The 14,736-nt window shown below is 42.0% G+C and overlaps 1 protein-coding gene across 1 annotated transcript in view; it reads left to right on the forward strand.

The window, feature by feature from the left end:
- The first annotated feature begins 4,439 nt into the window (after positions 1 to 4,439).
- LOC141809161 (nidogen-1-like) overlaps positions 4,440 to 14,736 on the forward strand; it is a 37,192-nt gene continuing 26,895 nt past the window's right edge. The window contains exon 1 of the mRNA XM_074696032.1: positions 4,440 to 4,764. Within this exon, the coding sequence (XP_074552133.1) occupies positions 4,549 to 4,764 (216 nt within the window). The 5' untranslated portion in view covers positions 4,440 to 4,548. The remainder of the gene's footprint in view (positions 4,765 to 14,736) is intronic.

The raw sequence follows: 14,736 nt of genomic DNA on the forward strand, positions 1-14,736 counted from the left end.
AGGATGGGGAGAGACAACTCCCCTCTTTTTGCCGGTGCCTGGTGCAGCGCTATTGGAGGCTGCAGGTCACATGATCACATCCCCAGCTCGTGATTGGCCGAGCAGGAGGAGGGATGCTGCAGAGAGGAGGGGCAGGAGGAGAGAGGGATCTAGAAGGAGAGACGCAAGCAGTGTGTGGATGAGTGTGTGTGTGTGTGTGTGGTCCTACCCATCACACACACACACACACACACACACACACACACACACACACACACACTCCATCACAGCAGCATCACATGGAGGCTTCGACTGATGCTTTTTCTTATCGTCCTGACTCTGCAGGATCAGCTGGATGTGTTTAAACTCGTGTCAGGATGATTTTTGTGATAGATTTAAATTTAAAACGATTATAATTTGAGCCACTAGCGGCCATGAGTGAGCCCTCTCCCCACGTGGGCTGAGACTCTGAACACGTGTGTGCGCTTTGGTCCAGAGCCAGCGTTGTACAAGAGGGCTGTGAGGGTTTTCATCCAGTGTAAAGAATGGTCAGCTTTAGCCACGCCCACTGAGTTACAAAAAATTAGGCTAAATAAGCTGAAGATGCTGTGTTTTTCTCACCTAGGGGGCGCTGTGGGGCATTTTTTGGCACAAAAACACCTAGAACATCATTTTTGGCTGAATTTTCAGAAACATTTTGAGAGTTTTTTTTTATGATGAAGGCACGTTATTCGGGTTAAAAAGGGCGAAGGAAGTTATGAAAAAAATTGCGTTTTATGGCATGACAGTATACTAGATCACCAGTTTATGAAATTAAAAATAAATTTGTACCACTCGAATGATTCTCAACCTTTTTTATGTCATCTATCTTTCAAAGTTCAACTATCGTCTTTTCAAACAAAGTGTTTGAAAACAACAAAATTTCCCGTACACATGTTCAACTCCTCAGGTTTAAACTTTAAATACGCTCCAGTCAGAATCCACAAATCCTCCTCCTCAAAAATGTTCCTTTAAAAATTTTTTTTTGAAATCTTTGTATAAATAAATGTTGAATCTTTGGAAAGTCACAGGATAAAAAGGTGAAACTTGTTTTTGAAAAATGAAAATCCTCTTTGGATCCAAATGTTTTCAGGGTTTTATAAAAAAAAAAAAATCTGTTCCTGTTTCAGCTCAGACCTGTCTCGAAATGAGCGTCTCCAGCTTCACATCCCTCCTGGTATCAGCCTCCTCCTCCTCCTCCAGCTGCAGCCTCTCCTCTCTGCTTTCTTTACGTAACAGGCGCCTGTTAGATAATCGAGGACGCCGCTCACTTCACACGCTGACGACAGAGACACAGTGGAGCAGATCTCTTCCTCTCGTGGCTCTGCTCCTGTTTGTTCCTCCTCGCTCTGAGATCGTGAAGATGTGTCTGAGCTGCTGCAGCACAGCGTGCACCTTTAACTGACCATCAGCAGCTCACACGCCTACATATAACGCTCATCTTTAAGGAGGCTCTTAAGTAACCAACACGCTGCTCGTACTGATGGTTTTATTTCAGACAGTCCAGGAGTTTAACTTTAAACAACCTGAGAGTTTCTGGTCAGCTCCTTCTCGATTTGTTTGTCTCGTTAACGTGACGTCAGATCTGAACTTTAACTAAAAGCCACCGGACTGAACCGACAGTGAGCAGAACTTTAACCCTGCACAGCACAGAGCTGTTGGTCTACCACGGCCCGCTTTCATATTCTTGATCTGAACTCTCTGATTCACCAAAGACTCACGCTGACACCACTTATCTAAACGGCTAATCCTACATTCTGATTGGTTGTCAGGACTTTGGCCCAGTGGTTGGTACAGGAAGTGGGGTGGGATCATTGAAATGCACGCTATGTGCCCTTATTAGCTACAAACCGTGTGCTAAAGTGCCCTCTCTGGTCAGAATGCTTACTCAAGTGTCCTCTACAGAGCCAAAGCCTGTGCTAAAGTGCACTCTTGAACCAAATCGTGTGCGAAAGAGCCCTTTTCAGGAGCCCAGACTTGGCTAGAGTTTCCTCTTTGGGGGCTAATGTGTTGCTTAAGGAGCTAAAAGATATGTTCTAATAACTCTTGAGTCAAAGACGTGCTGGAGTGCACTCCTGGGTCAAACAGCGTGCGAAAGAGCCATCACAAGTTAAAACGTGGGCCAATGCGCCAGCTTGGGAGCTAAATTGCACGCTTAGTGTCCTTATTGGGGACAAACTGCGTGCTAAAGTGCACTCTTGAGTCAAAATGCATGCTCAGGTGCCTTTTTTATACGCCACAACTTGCACCAGAGTGCCTTCTCTAGAGCCAAAGCATGCTTTAGGGCACTCTTGAGTCAAAATCCCCCCCAAAGAGCCCTCTACAGAGCCAAAGCTTGCGCTAAAGTGCACTCTTTAGTTGAATTGCCTGCTCAAGCGTCCTCTATGGAGCTAAAGCGTGCGCTAAAGTGCACTCTTGAACCAAATCGTGTGCAAAAGAGCCCTTTTCAGGAGCCCAGACTTGGCTAGAGTTTCCCCTTTGGGGGCTAATGTGTTGCTTGAGGAGCCAAAAGGCGTGCGCAAATGCACTCTTGAGTCAAAAGACATGATAAAGTGCCATCACAAGTCAAAATGTGGGCCAAAGCATCTGCTTGGGAGCTAAATTGCACGCTTAGTTTCCTTGTTGGGGACAAACCGCATGCTAAAGTGCACTTTTGAATCAAAATGCATACTCAGACGTCCTTTTGAAAGCCAAAACTTGCACCAGAGTGCCCTTTAAGCACCAAAATGCATGCTTTAGGGCACTCTTGAGTCAAAATGCCCCTCAAAGAGCCCTCTACAGAGCCAAAGCTTGCGCTAAAGTGCACTCAGGAAGCAATTCCTGCACAAAAGAGCCCTTTCAGAAGCCCAAACTTTGCTAGAGTTTCCTTTATGGGGGCTAATATTTTGCTTAAGGAACCAAAAGACGTGCTAGAGCACCATCTTAAGTCAAAACATGGGCCAGAGCGCCCTCCTGGGAGCTGAAATGCACGCTTAGTGTCTTTATTGGAGACAAACTGCATGCTAAAGTGCACTCTTGAGTCAAAATGTGCACTAAATACTGCTGCACTAAGACGCGAGTGGCTTTTATAAACACTCCATGCGGCGTCCATTCTCAAACTGCAGGGGGCAGTGCATCAAAACACACGACTGCCACAGTGCTAAACTGGAGGAGAAGAAGTTGTTTACACTGTTTAAAACATTTTCTCTCATCACTGTCCATCCTCGAATGTGCAATTTCCATCAAGCCGGCTTTATCTACAGCTCCTCCGTCTATGGCTTCCAGGTCACAACGATCAGACAATTAATTAATGGAATCCAAATCAACCCGTGGCCCCAAATTCAACTTCCCTTAGTTTGATCCACACAAACTGAAGACTGGAAAATGGACAAATTTTCATTTATTTGTTTCCATTTCAAACAAGAAAAAAGGGAAAACAAGCAATTTTGAAACGTTTAATTATTATCATTTATATTATTTTATTATATTATTATTATTATTTTATTATTTATTGTTATTATTTATATTATTTATTGTATTAATTTTCATTATTGTTTATATTATTATTATTATTATCATCAGAATTAATATTAAAATTATTATTGAATTTCAATTGAAGGAATGGTACACACATTGTGGATAAACTCATTCAACTCACTGTTGTGGATCTGATCAAATCATTGGGAACTCCAAAGTCAGAGACCAAACAAACTCACCAGCAGAGGGCGTGGTAGAGCTGTGAACACACTGAGAGCCGAAATCAACTGCATGTAAAGGGAGTTTTTTGGTTACTTTAGGGTCTCAGAACAGAATATGGGGCTTAAAAAAGACACTTTGAATGTTACACTTTCACTATATGAAGCTCAAACTTCTGTACTTAAACCTTTAAAGCAAAATAAATAAACAAATAAATAAAACTGTTTAATCAAATCAGTTTGATTCAGTTCATTTCAGCTTCATTCTAAATATAAATAAATAAATAAATAATATCACTTCTAATCAAGTCTAAGATTAAATGAACAGAGCTTTGGAAATGGGGCGGGGCTTAAAATCTCTATGGCAACAAGGAAACATGGAATTGAAGCTGAACATATATTATGTTCCATCCCAGGGCAAGACTTCCGGTCCATACAAAATAAGAGCATGTGATTTTCGAGAACACTCGATGTAGGGGGTTTTTCGAGAGTTTTTTCATTAATAAAAACAAAATTAAAAATACCAACACTGGGATTTTTAATCTTGTATTGATTTTACCAAAAGTAATAAATCCCGTTTACTCTGCAGTCTGCTTCCTTTTTGGTTAATTAAAGACTTTTATTTTGAAAACCAAAGCCAGAGGTCGGTAACCCCCCATGTGGACCTCCTCCCTCCCGCTGCGACTCTATCCATTCATCCACCCCCCTCCTCTCAGTCTCCTTCACTCCTCCGCCGCGCACCGCTGCATCAGCTCCCCGCGTGCCCGCTGCTCTCGCCTCCTCCCCGGCTTCGTTCGCTGGGGTTCCCCGCTGCTGCTGGTGCTGCTGCTGGTGTCTGTGGAGCGTGACCGAGAAGATGATGATGATGAGTCCCAGGTCTCGGAGCTGGACCTGGTTCTGGTTGGGCTTGCTGAGCCTGGGTACCCTGACCCGGGCTCTGGAGCTGGAGGAGCTGTTCGAGTTTGGAGAAGAAGCCGGAGACCAGCAGCTGCCGCCCGGATCGGACTCCAGCGCCGAGCTGCCCCTGAACGGAACCCTGTTCTTCTTCAGCCAGACCTTCGACAAAGTTTATGTGAGTTTGACTTCAAGTTATGAGATTCATGAGTGGGAGAAAAAAAGGAATTTGAGCAGGATGTTCATTCATAAAAGTTAGAAAACAGTGAAAGAATCAGAGAGGGAGAAAACAAGAAGAGGAGTCAAACGAAACAGCTTTAAGCTTTAAAGTTTCAAGAGTTTTTAGACTCATGAGTTAATCTTAAACCAGGAGACACTTTAGTTTGGATCCTCAGAGTTTTAATAAAAATAAATCACTGGAGGATAAAGTTGGTTATTATTTTACATCACAAACCATCAAGTTTAAAATAAGTTTAACAATTATTAAAGTTTATTTTTCAGACTTTGTGTGGTGGCATTTTGGCATTAACTCAATCTAAAAGGGAAACAACGACTGGTGGGTAGACAATCTGTTTTAAAGACAGGGTATTTTATTTATGTTAATCTTTATTTTGTCCCTTTAGTATCTTTACATGATCTTTTTTTCTCTACCTGGTGTTTTATGAAACCTTATTTCAGTCTCTGTCAGAAACTTGTAGTTTTAGCTGCTGTACCCCGCTCCGCTAACCCCCTTCGCTCTGATTGGCCAGCCCTCTGGAGGCCTGGTGGGGATGGGGCTTAGATCCAGTGAAGATCTTGTGCTATTTTATGTAGAGTTTTGAAAATCTGCACATGCTCAGTCTTAGTTCCTCATGTTTCAAATGTGGGAAAGCAGGATACCCCCTCTTTAAGTTTGTACCCCCTCTTTAAGGTCTTGGTCCAGGTGTCTTGATTGATCTATCTGTTCAGTGAGCCGTTGTTCGAGGCGTCACATTGTGAGGAAGAGTCAAACTCATCAGGAGTCATCAGACACAGATAAGATAAAGTGACACTGATATTCAGACTTCTTTATTTGAGGCGTGATGAGATAAAACTTTAAACCCTGAGCTGGAGCCTGCTGCCCACAGCATGAGCTCAGAGGATTTTTATCAGACTGAAGAAAATCCTCAAAGAAAGCTTCAGATGAGGTACAGCATGAAGGTAAAACCATCAGAAGTCTCTAATCCTTTCAGTATGTCTGTTTGTTTGTTGACGCCTGATAAGGTTTTCATCAGCTCTCAGTCACCGCTCACACTTTCTTCAGAATAAGAGTCCTCGGTCTCTCTCTGTTTATGGAGTTTGCTGCTGTGGGGTTTTTTTAAGAGTATTTTTGGGGCAAGAGTGGGGACTGACATGAGGAAATCAGGCGGCAGGCTGGCTTCAAACCTGGGCCTAAATCACATCATATCATATCATATCATATCATATCATATCATATCATATCATATCATATCATTTCATATCATATCATATCATATCATATCATTTGTTTTATATCATATCACATCATATCATATGTTTTATATCACATCATATCATATCATATCACACCATATCATATCATGTTTTATATCGTATCATATCATATCATATCATATCATATCATATCATATCATATCATATCATATGATATCATGTTTTACATCATATCATATCATATCATATCATATCATTTGTTTTATATCATATCATATCACATCACATCACATCACATCATATCATATAATATTATACCATATCATATCATGTTTAATATCATATCATATCATATCATATCATATCATATCATATCATATCATATCATATCATATCATATCATATCATATCATATCATATTATATCATATCATATCACATCATATCATATCTTTTAATATCATTTCATATAATATATCATATTATGTCATATCATGTCATTTCATGTCATATCATATCATATCATATACAATTTATCATATCATATCACATCATATCATATTTTTTCATATATAATATCATGACAGATCATTTTGTATCATATCACATCAAATCGTATCACATCGTATTACATCATACACCATTTCAAATCACATTGAATCACATAATTTATAATTTCACATCATATCATATCATATCATATCATATCATATCATATCATATATAATATCATATTGTATTATATCATATCGTATATAATGTCATATCACATATTATACCATATCATATTATGTCATATCATATTACACCACACATCATTTCAAATCACATCTAATCATATCACTTCATATTATATGAAATCATATCACATCATATCATATCATATCATATCATATCATATCATATCATATCATATCATATCATATCATATCATATCATACTGAAATACATTGCATTTAATCATATTTTATTATATGAACCTGTTTTGTATTTGAATGTTTCCTTTCCAAAATATCAAAGGTTTTTTTTTTCTTTGAATCACTTTAGAATGGTTTTAATTTCTGACCGATGATTAAATCTCATATTTTTTCATATTACTCCATGACCCTCACCCTTCCTTCCTGTTTAACTGTGACCTTATTTTGAGATCCAGGATGGTCCCTCTAATTTGTCCTTCATAACTCCGTCTTTAGTCAAACAATACCAATATTCAAGCTGTGAAAAACTAACTTTTACTATGTTTTATCAGACTATATAACAACTCGTAACCATAGAATAGAATAAGATAAAGTAGAATGTACTTTATTGGTCCCTGAAGGGAAATTCAGAATCAAGCAGCAAGACAGGAAAGAATTAAATTCAAAACATTCAATAATATATAGACAGAAAAAAATATCAGGTGTCAAATGTGAGCTCAGAACATAGGGTGAAGCTGCTCAGAGCCTCAGAATAAACAACACACAGTTTCAGCTACTTCTTCTTGATGAGAGATGCTCAGATAAAGAGAAGCATCTAAAACAAGGATCCAATGAAATCTGTCACTGAGCATGCTCAAAACACCGCTCCGTGATTGGTCAACAGGCAGGCTGAGCTGCTGGTTTGTTGTTTGCTCAGAGGTGAATGAGTGAACAGAGGCTGGAATGTGAGTCAATTAAAAGCCAACGCAGATAAGCCCTTCATCAGGCCGACACACACTCACACACTCTCACACACACTCTGGATGCATTCCTCAGGTCATGTGACAGCTAATCCAGATTGGTGCGTCCACACTGTGGTTTAAACTCAGGTTAACTCCTGATTCTGTTAACGTTGTTCTGTTTTATTGAGGTTGTGTTTGGTTCTCCATCGCTCAGGGACACGTTGTGTAACTGGATTACAAAACAGGTCTCCCCCAGGCTTTATGGGCCCCCCAAGACCCCAGGGGTTAGATTATCTCCTGAGGCGGGTCCTTCATTAGTACCTCATGTTTGGAAGTGGTTCCTGTTTCCTAATCCAGATTAAGAAACACTCAGAGACCTGAAACACTCAGAGACCTGAATCACACAGAGACCTGAAACCCTGGAGGAGCACTCAGGTGCGGGGTCAGGGGTTTGGGGGGCGGGGTGCCATGTTTCGCAGACAATAGAGGTCTAACAAAGTGTGTCCTGTGGCCCCTGAGACTAATCTCACCTCGTCTTTGTGGAGTTTCCCTCCAGAGTCTGCCACCGGTGTTCTGGAGTAAAGAGTGACCGAGCTAAATGGAGAGCCTGAGATACTGGATCATGATTACTCTGGTGGATTTGGAGCAGGTCTCTGTCTGGATGCAGTTTTCTGGATCCTTCATGATGACCTAGATCTAGGACTGAGCGCTTTGTGTGCTGGTCTGTGGTTTATTTCACCGTCTGAACAGAACCACAGGTCCTTAACACCCTGTTTCCACCAAGTGGTCCGGTACGGATCAGTACGGTTTGGTACGGGTTGGATCAGTAAAGCCTGGTCCTGTTTGTGTTTCAACAGCCAACCGTGCCCTGCTTGGTAGGCGGCGTGTTAGCTGGATGCTGATAGCTGCGTCAGTTACGTAATAGCGTGACAAAAACTGGGACGGCACGGGTGATTTGGGGACCTGTCCTGGTTTTAGTCAAAGGAAACGCCCTGCACTGAAACGAAGCTGAGACGAAGCTGAGACGAGGGGCTTTAGTCAGAAACCTAACTTATACCCTGATGTCGTCACTGATTCGTCGGGAGTCGTTTACGTCCATCAGACTGATGCTCCTCACAGAAAAGTTGTGTTTTTTGGGGTGGACTCCTCCATCAAACTGACTCCAGGTCAGACCTGAGCGGGGACTTCCTGTCTCTCTCTAAGAATGATTAGCCCAAGCTGCTGAACCTCGTCCACGCGGTGATACATCCACGCCTCCAGTGTTTCCTCCCCCCTGTCTCAGTCACCTCACCATTTGCCCCCCCCCTGGTTAAAACAACAGGCCTCAGACCACACAGAGCTCTCGAGCACGTGGGGTCTCTGCAGGAAGCTGCCGCGACATGATGAACGTCTCGCTCCGGTCACCTCCGTGCTTCAGACGCCGCAGGCGGGGCTTGTGTAACTCTGAGCGGACGTGTACGTTAGAGTTTGTTGTTTGAGGATAAATCAGTTAGAGAGTGTTGACTCGGGGTTGTTTTCACAAACAGGACAGGAAATATATGGAGGCTCGCCGTCCTGTTGCTTCTACCCCACAGGCTGCAGCGCCGTGTCTGACAGTTTGACCACGGAGAGACCTCGACTTCCTGCCATACTTTTTAAAAACATATTTTTTAATGCTGCAAATGTGAATAAAAGCAAAACACATTTCAAATCTGCTGGTCAAATGACCTTTATTTGTGGCGTCCTGTTCTGGTTTACTTTATTTAAAGAGGGGGTATCCTGCTTTCTCATGTCCTAAACCTGGATCTAAAGCACCAACTCTGGATGTTTAGACTGAGCATGTGCAGACTTTCAAACCTCTTCATATTCATATGTTGAAGAAATCCTTAAATCTGTGAGTAAACTGATCAAAACAAGCTGGCCAATCAGAGTGAAGGGGGTTTGTGGAGCAGGGAGCCTTAAAGAGACAGCAGCTAAAACAAAGTGTTTCAGACGGAGGCTGAAATAAGTGTTTTTTTTTTTAAACATTTAGAGAAAAAGGAACTTTTTGAGCTGATGGAAGTACCAGAGGGACAGAATAAAGACAAAAAAATAAAACCATGACAGCCTCTCTTTAAACAGATTATCTGTCTGTTGTCGTGTTTATTACGTTTAAATTTAATGTGATCAAGTGAAACTACGGTTTAAAAACCTAAAAGTAAAAACAAACAATCAAAAAACCTACAATCCAGGTAGAGGTGGACCACCAACTCCCATGTCCTGCTGTTAGTCGGAAGGTTAAGCCTAAAATAAAAACAGGCTTTTGACTTTAAGTCAAGACGCAAAGGTCCCCGTGGTAAGGAAATACCTCAGGGTCAAAGAAATAAATTTCTAGTTTCTTTGTGGCTCTTTGACTCATTCACAGTGGCTCCTTGTAGCTTTAAAAAATTATTAAAATAAAGAATTTTTATTTTTAAAGTATTGGTATTGGTGATTAAAGAAATTGACACTAAATAAAATCATGCATAAACATTTTGTTAATCTAAATATTCATCATATCTTGCGATAAAACCTTCAGATTTTGGGGAATTTTTGTTACATTTTGTCCAAGTTTAAAAAACTAAATTTTTCAAGGTTTTGCAAATTTTTGAAATTTTCAAATTTTTCCAAATTTTGCTTATTATTTAAATTCCACTTAAAAAATAGAAAAATTTTAGAATTTTATTTAATTTTTTTCCCTTTTTTTAAATTTGCAAATTTGTGAAATTTTGGCAAATTTGGGGAATTTTAAAAATGTTGGGAATTTCTGCAATTTTTTTTTTAATTTTTTTATTTTGCAACTTATTGAAATTCATAAATTTTGCAAACTTGTGAAATACACAACCTTTCAATTTTTTTATTTAATTTATATTTTTATTTATATTATTATGTATATAATCATCATATATTGTTATATTTATATTATTTTATTTCTAAAATATATATATTATATTATATTTATTTTATATTATATCATTTATATTATAAAATATTTTTTTGGTCTTTATTGTGAAAATAAAGTAGATTTTGTGGTTTCTGTTAAAAAAAATGGCTCCTCTGAAAGCAAAGGTTGCAGACCCCTGCCTTGGACAAAGTAGTTAAAAATTTGCTGCATTTTTTTATGTGAGATGTGGACATTTAACCCCCAGATGAAATGGTCAGGGGGAAACTGTCATTTTTTTAAACTGGAATCCTGTTTTATTTGATTCCTTGACCCCAAAATGTACAATTTGACACCAAATTTCTCATTGTAGCAACAACAGTAGCAATGGTATGAGCTTAAGGGTATTTTTGGTGGATCAGCCATTTCGAAAAAACAAGTCTATTTCTGATACAAAGAGTGATCTCACGTGTGTCTCAGGATAAATTTATTTCTATGGCCCTGAGGAGCTTCCAAACCAAAGGGTTAAAAAGTCATTAAGTCCCCTTTGCATCGTGACTTAGAGTCAAAGGTCACTGAACCTCCTGCTGCATGTCGAGTTACTGGTTTAGTCAATGTTTGCTGAGGTGTTATGAAGCTCAGGTTGTTCTTCAGCTCATCTGTGTGACTGGGTCTGGGTCTCTAATCTTCCTCTTGATGATACTCCACAGATCCTCTGAGCCCAGTAACATCAGGGTCATTTTAACAGTTTTTGGGACTTTTGGCGTTGTCGGCAGGAGCCAGGACCTGCTGGAAGATGAAACCGACTAAGCAAACACTCAGAAAACAGTCAAATTTTACAGCTAAACAGAACATTTTCCTGCCTAAGACTCCTTGATGAGTTTGGGGATAAAGTTTTGGAGTGATGGGGCCTAAGCTGCCTCAGATCATCCCTGATCTTTGCTCAAATTGCAGCTGTGTTGGTGCGAACACTGCAGTTTGTAATAATGCAGTCGTTCAGACTGACAGCTGTCATCTCTGAGTCTCCTCTGCAGGATTTTCCCACAGTGTGAAGCTCTAATTGGTCCCCTTCAGTCTTCTGTCCATAAAGGACCTGCCCCCCTTCTTTAAAGAGTCTCCAGCCCCCCCCCGTCCTGAGAGTAAGTGGCATCCTGTTCCTCCCCAGTAATTATCAGTCCCTCAGCAACACTCAGAGCTTTCTTCATACACATCCAACGTGACGTCAGGTTTGGAGGATCGTAAAGTCCTCTGGCTGGACTCCAGCTCCTACTGCTGCTGCTGCAGAGGATTTTCCGGTCGTACTCGGAGTCCTCGACGGGGAGCGGAGCGTCCTCGCAGGGTTGGCACATCTGGAACGTATAGATTCGAGACATCTGTCCTCCAAAACCAGATGGCAGCGCTCAGGGTGTTTCCTCCCCGCTCTGTTCTCACACTGATAACGATGATCTCAGGGGTCGGACATGTGTGATGTAAGAGCCTCTCTGCTGCGGGTCCTCAGACAGAACATATATTATTACACAAGTATGCAGCCGGGAACATGTAGACCTGACAAAACCTCCTGTGTGTTTGTGCTGCTGCTCAGAGGAGGATCAGGAATGCAGTCCACACTCAGGGGGACCACCTCAAAAACTGCAGTCACACTTCATCCTGTTGCTCTGAGGTGTTGCTATAATTCAGAGGCTGCAGGGGTTGCAGGTTCGACTCCCTGCTGCATGACCTCCACGCCCCACATCAGGCTCTTAGACCAGGGGGATCTGGGACCCCAAACTTGTGGTTCGTGTTGTTTTCCTTGTTTACTGTGTTGCGCACTTGTGTTGGCGGGGCTATCATGTCTACCCACCAAGAAGGGCATGGTTGGCTGTGGAAATGCTAACAGGATCAGGGTTTACTGATCCGACCCGTACTAAACTGATCCGTACCGGACCATTTGGTTGAAACGACAGGCTTTGGACAGTATAGAGTCTGTTGATTGGTTGAAAGAATCGTCACTTCCTGAAGACAACTTTCTCCTTTGGCGTCAGTAACGGTGTGAAACTGCTGCCTCTTTTTCCAAATTACTGACCCGTACCGTACCGTACCGTACCGTACCGTACCGTACCACATTTTGTCACGCTATCATATAGCTGACGCAGCTATCAGCATCCAGCTTACACGCTGCTTAACACGAATGGCACGGTTGGCTGTGGAAACACTAACAGGATCAGGGTTTACTGATCCGACTCGTACCAAACTGATCCGTACTGGACCATTTGGTTGAAACAACAGGCTTTGGACAGGTCCTCAAACTACCTTTCTGTACCATTCCACTTTTTGGTTCCATTCTGATGGGGTTGCAAACCTTCTGATCTGGCTTCAGGAGGTGGAGCTGGAGTCTGTTGATTGGTTGAAAGAATCGTCACTTCCTGTGTGACAGCAGTAATAAAGAACAACACACAATCCTGCCCTGTTTTAATCTCCAGTCTACTTCCTGAAGACAACTTTCTATTTTGGCGTCAGTAATGGCGTGAAACCACTGCCTCTTTTTCCAAATTACTGACCCGTACCGTACCATACTGTACCGTACTTTTTGTCACACTACTATGTAGCTGATGCAGCTATCAGCATCCAGCTTACACGGTACCTACCATGAAGGGCACGGTTGGCTGTGGGTATGTAAACAGGATCAGTCTTTACTGATCCGACCCGTACCAAACTGATCCGTACTGGACCATTTGGTTGAAACATCAGGCTTTGGACAGGTCCCTAAATTGGCCTACTGTACCGTCCCACTTATTGGTTCCTTTCTATTTGGGTGCCAGACCTTCTAATCTGGCTTCAGGAGGTGGAGCTAGAGTCTGCTGATTGGTTGAAAGAATCATCACTTCCTGTGTCAGCAGTTAGAAGAACAACACACAGTCCTGCCGTGTTTCAATCTCCAGTCCAATTCCTGAAGACATCTTTCTATTTTGGCGTCAGTAACGGCGTGAAACTGCTGCCTCTTTTCCACATTACTGACCTGTACTGTACCACATTGTACCGTACCATACCGTACCGTACCGTACAGTACTTTTTGTCACAGTAATGGCGTGAAACTGCTGCTTCTTTTCCCAAATCACCGACCAGTACCGTACCATACCGTACCGTACTTTTTGTCACGCTATTATGTAGCTGACGCAGCAATCAACATCCAGCTTACATGCTGCCTACCACAAAGGGCACGGTTGGCTGTGGGAACTTTAACAGGATCAGGATTTACTGATCTGTACCTGACCACTTGGTGGAAAAGGAGCCTATGGGAACCAATCAGGTCTCGAGGATGTTGTGGAGAACAATAGTTCAATAAGAAAGGAACCAAGGTGGACCTCCTGAAGAGCTGAAGCTCTGCTGCATTAACCAGGAGTCCCTGGACGTCAGAGAGTCGACAGAATGAAGGACGTTTCTGTTCATTCATTTGATTTCCGAAGTAAGACGGTGGAAAGAATAGATGTACAATGTAGTTGATATTGTCTGGTATTTGACTATCACTGAGTTCCTGCTCCTTTTAGGCAGAAACAGGCCGAGCCCCCTGAGCCTGTCGTCGCCCTGCTGCTCCTGCTGCTCCTGCTGCTCCGTGGCTTTTTGGAGGAGTCGTTAGCCGCAGTCACAGTCAGACAATAGACATCCTGTGTGCTCTCTCTGATGAATCTGGAGTGTCTCGGGCTCTGCAGGCGTCTCCTCTAAAGTCAGGGACCTGCTGCGAGCGTCCGGCCTCTCGCCCACATGCTGCCGCTGTCATTCAAGCGTTTCCCTGAAGGAAGTCTTTGGGCTCAGACCCTGCAGACTTTTTTTTTCAGAGTCATTGGAGCGGGACGCCTCCCCTCCTCTGATTTCATCTGCTCTCATCTCGCTCTTAGATAATTCTTTCTCTTCCTGTTTTCAGCCTCTGACCTTTGGCATCTCCTCTCTTTTGGTGGCAGGTTTGCTCAGAAACAAAGCCGAGGAAGTACTCGACAGATAAAGCCAGTCCTGATCCTTTAAAGAGACCAGTTTCTTAATCATTCCAACTTAAAGATGGTTATGCTCCTCTATCATGTGCTGGTTCCTCATGTTTCCAGCTGACTGTGACTGTTTACATCCAGGTAGTAGAGCTTTAGAGCATTATCACAGCAGATTTTAACCAGCGCTACAGCTCCAGCAACATTTCAGGTCTAAACATACAATAAAAAGTTGGTACAGGCCATA

This window comes from Halichoeres trimaculatus, unplaced genomic scaffold (genome assembly GCF_033239565.1).
Source record: "Halichoeres trimaculatus isolate MK-OKI-2021-1 unplaced genomic scaffold, fHalTri1.1 fHalTri1_scaffold_2, whole genome shotgun sequence".
Lineage (NCBI taxonomy): Eukaryota > Metazoa > Chordata > Actinopteri > Labriformes > Labridae > Halichoeres > Halichoeres trimaculatus.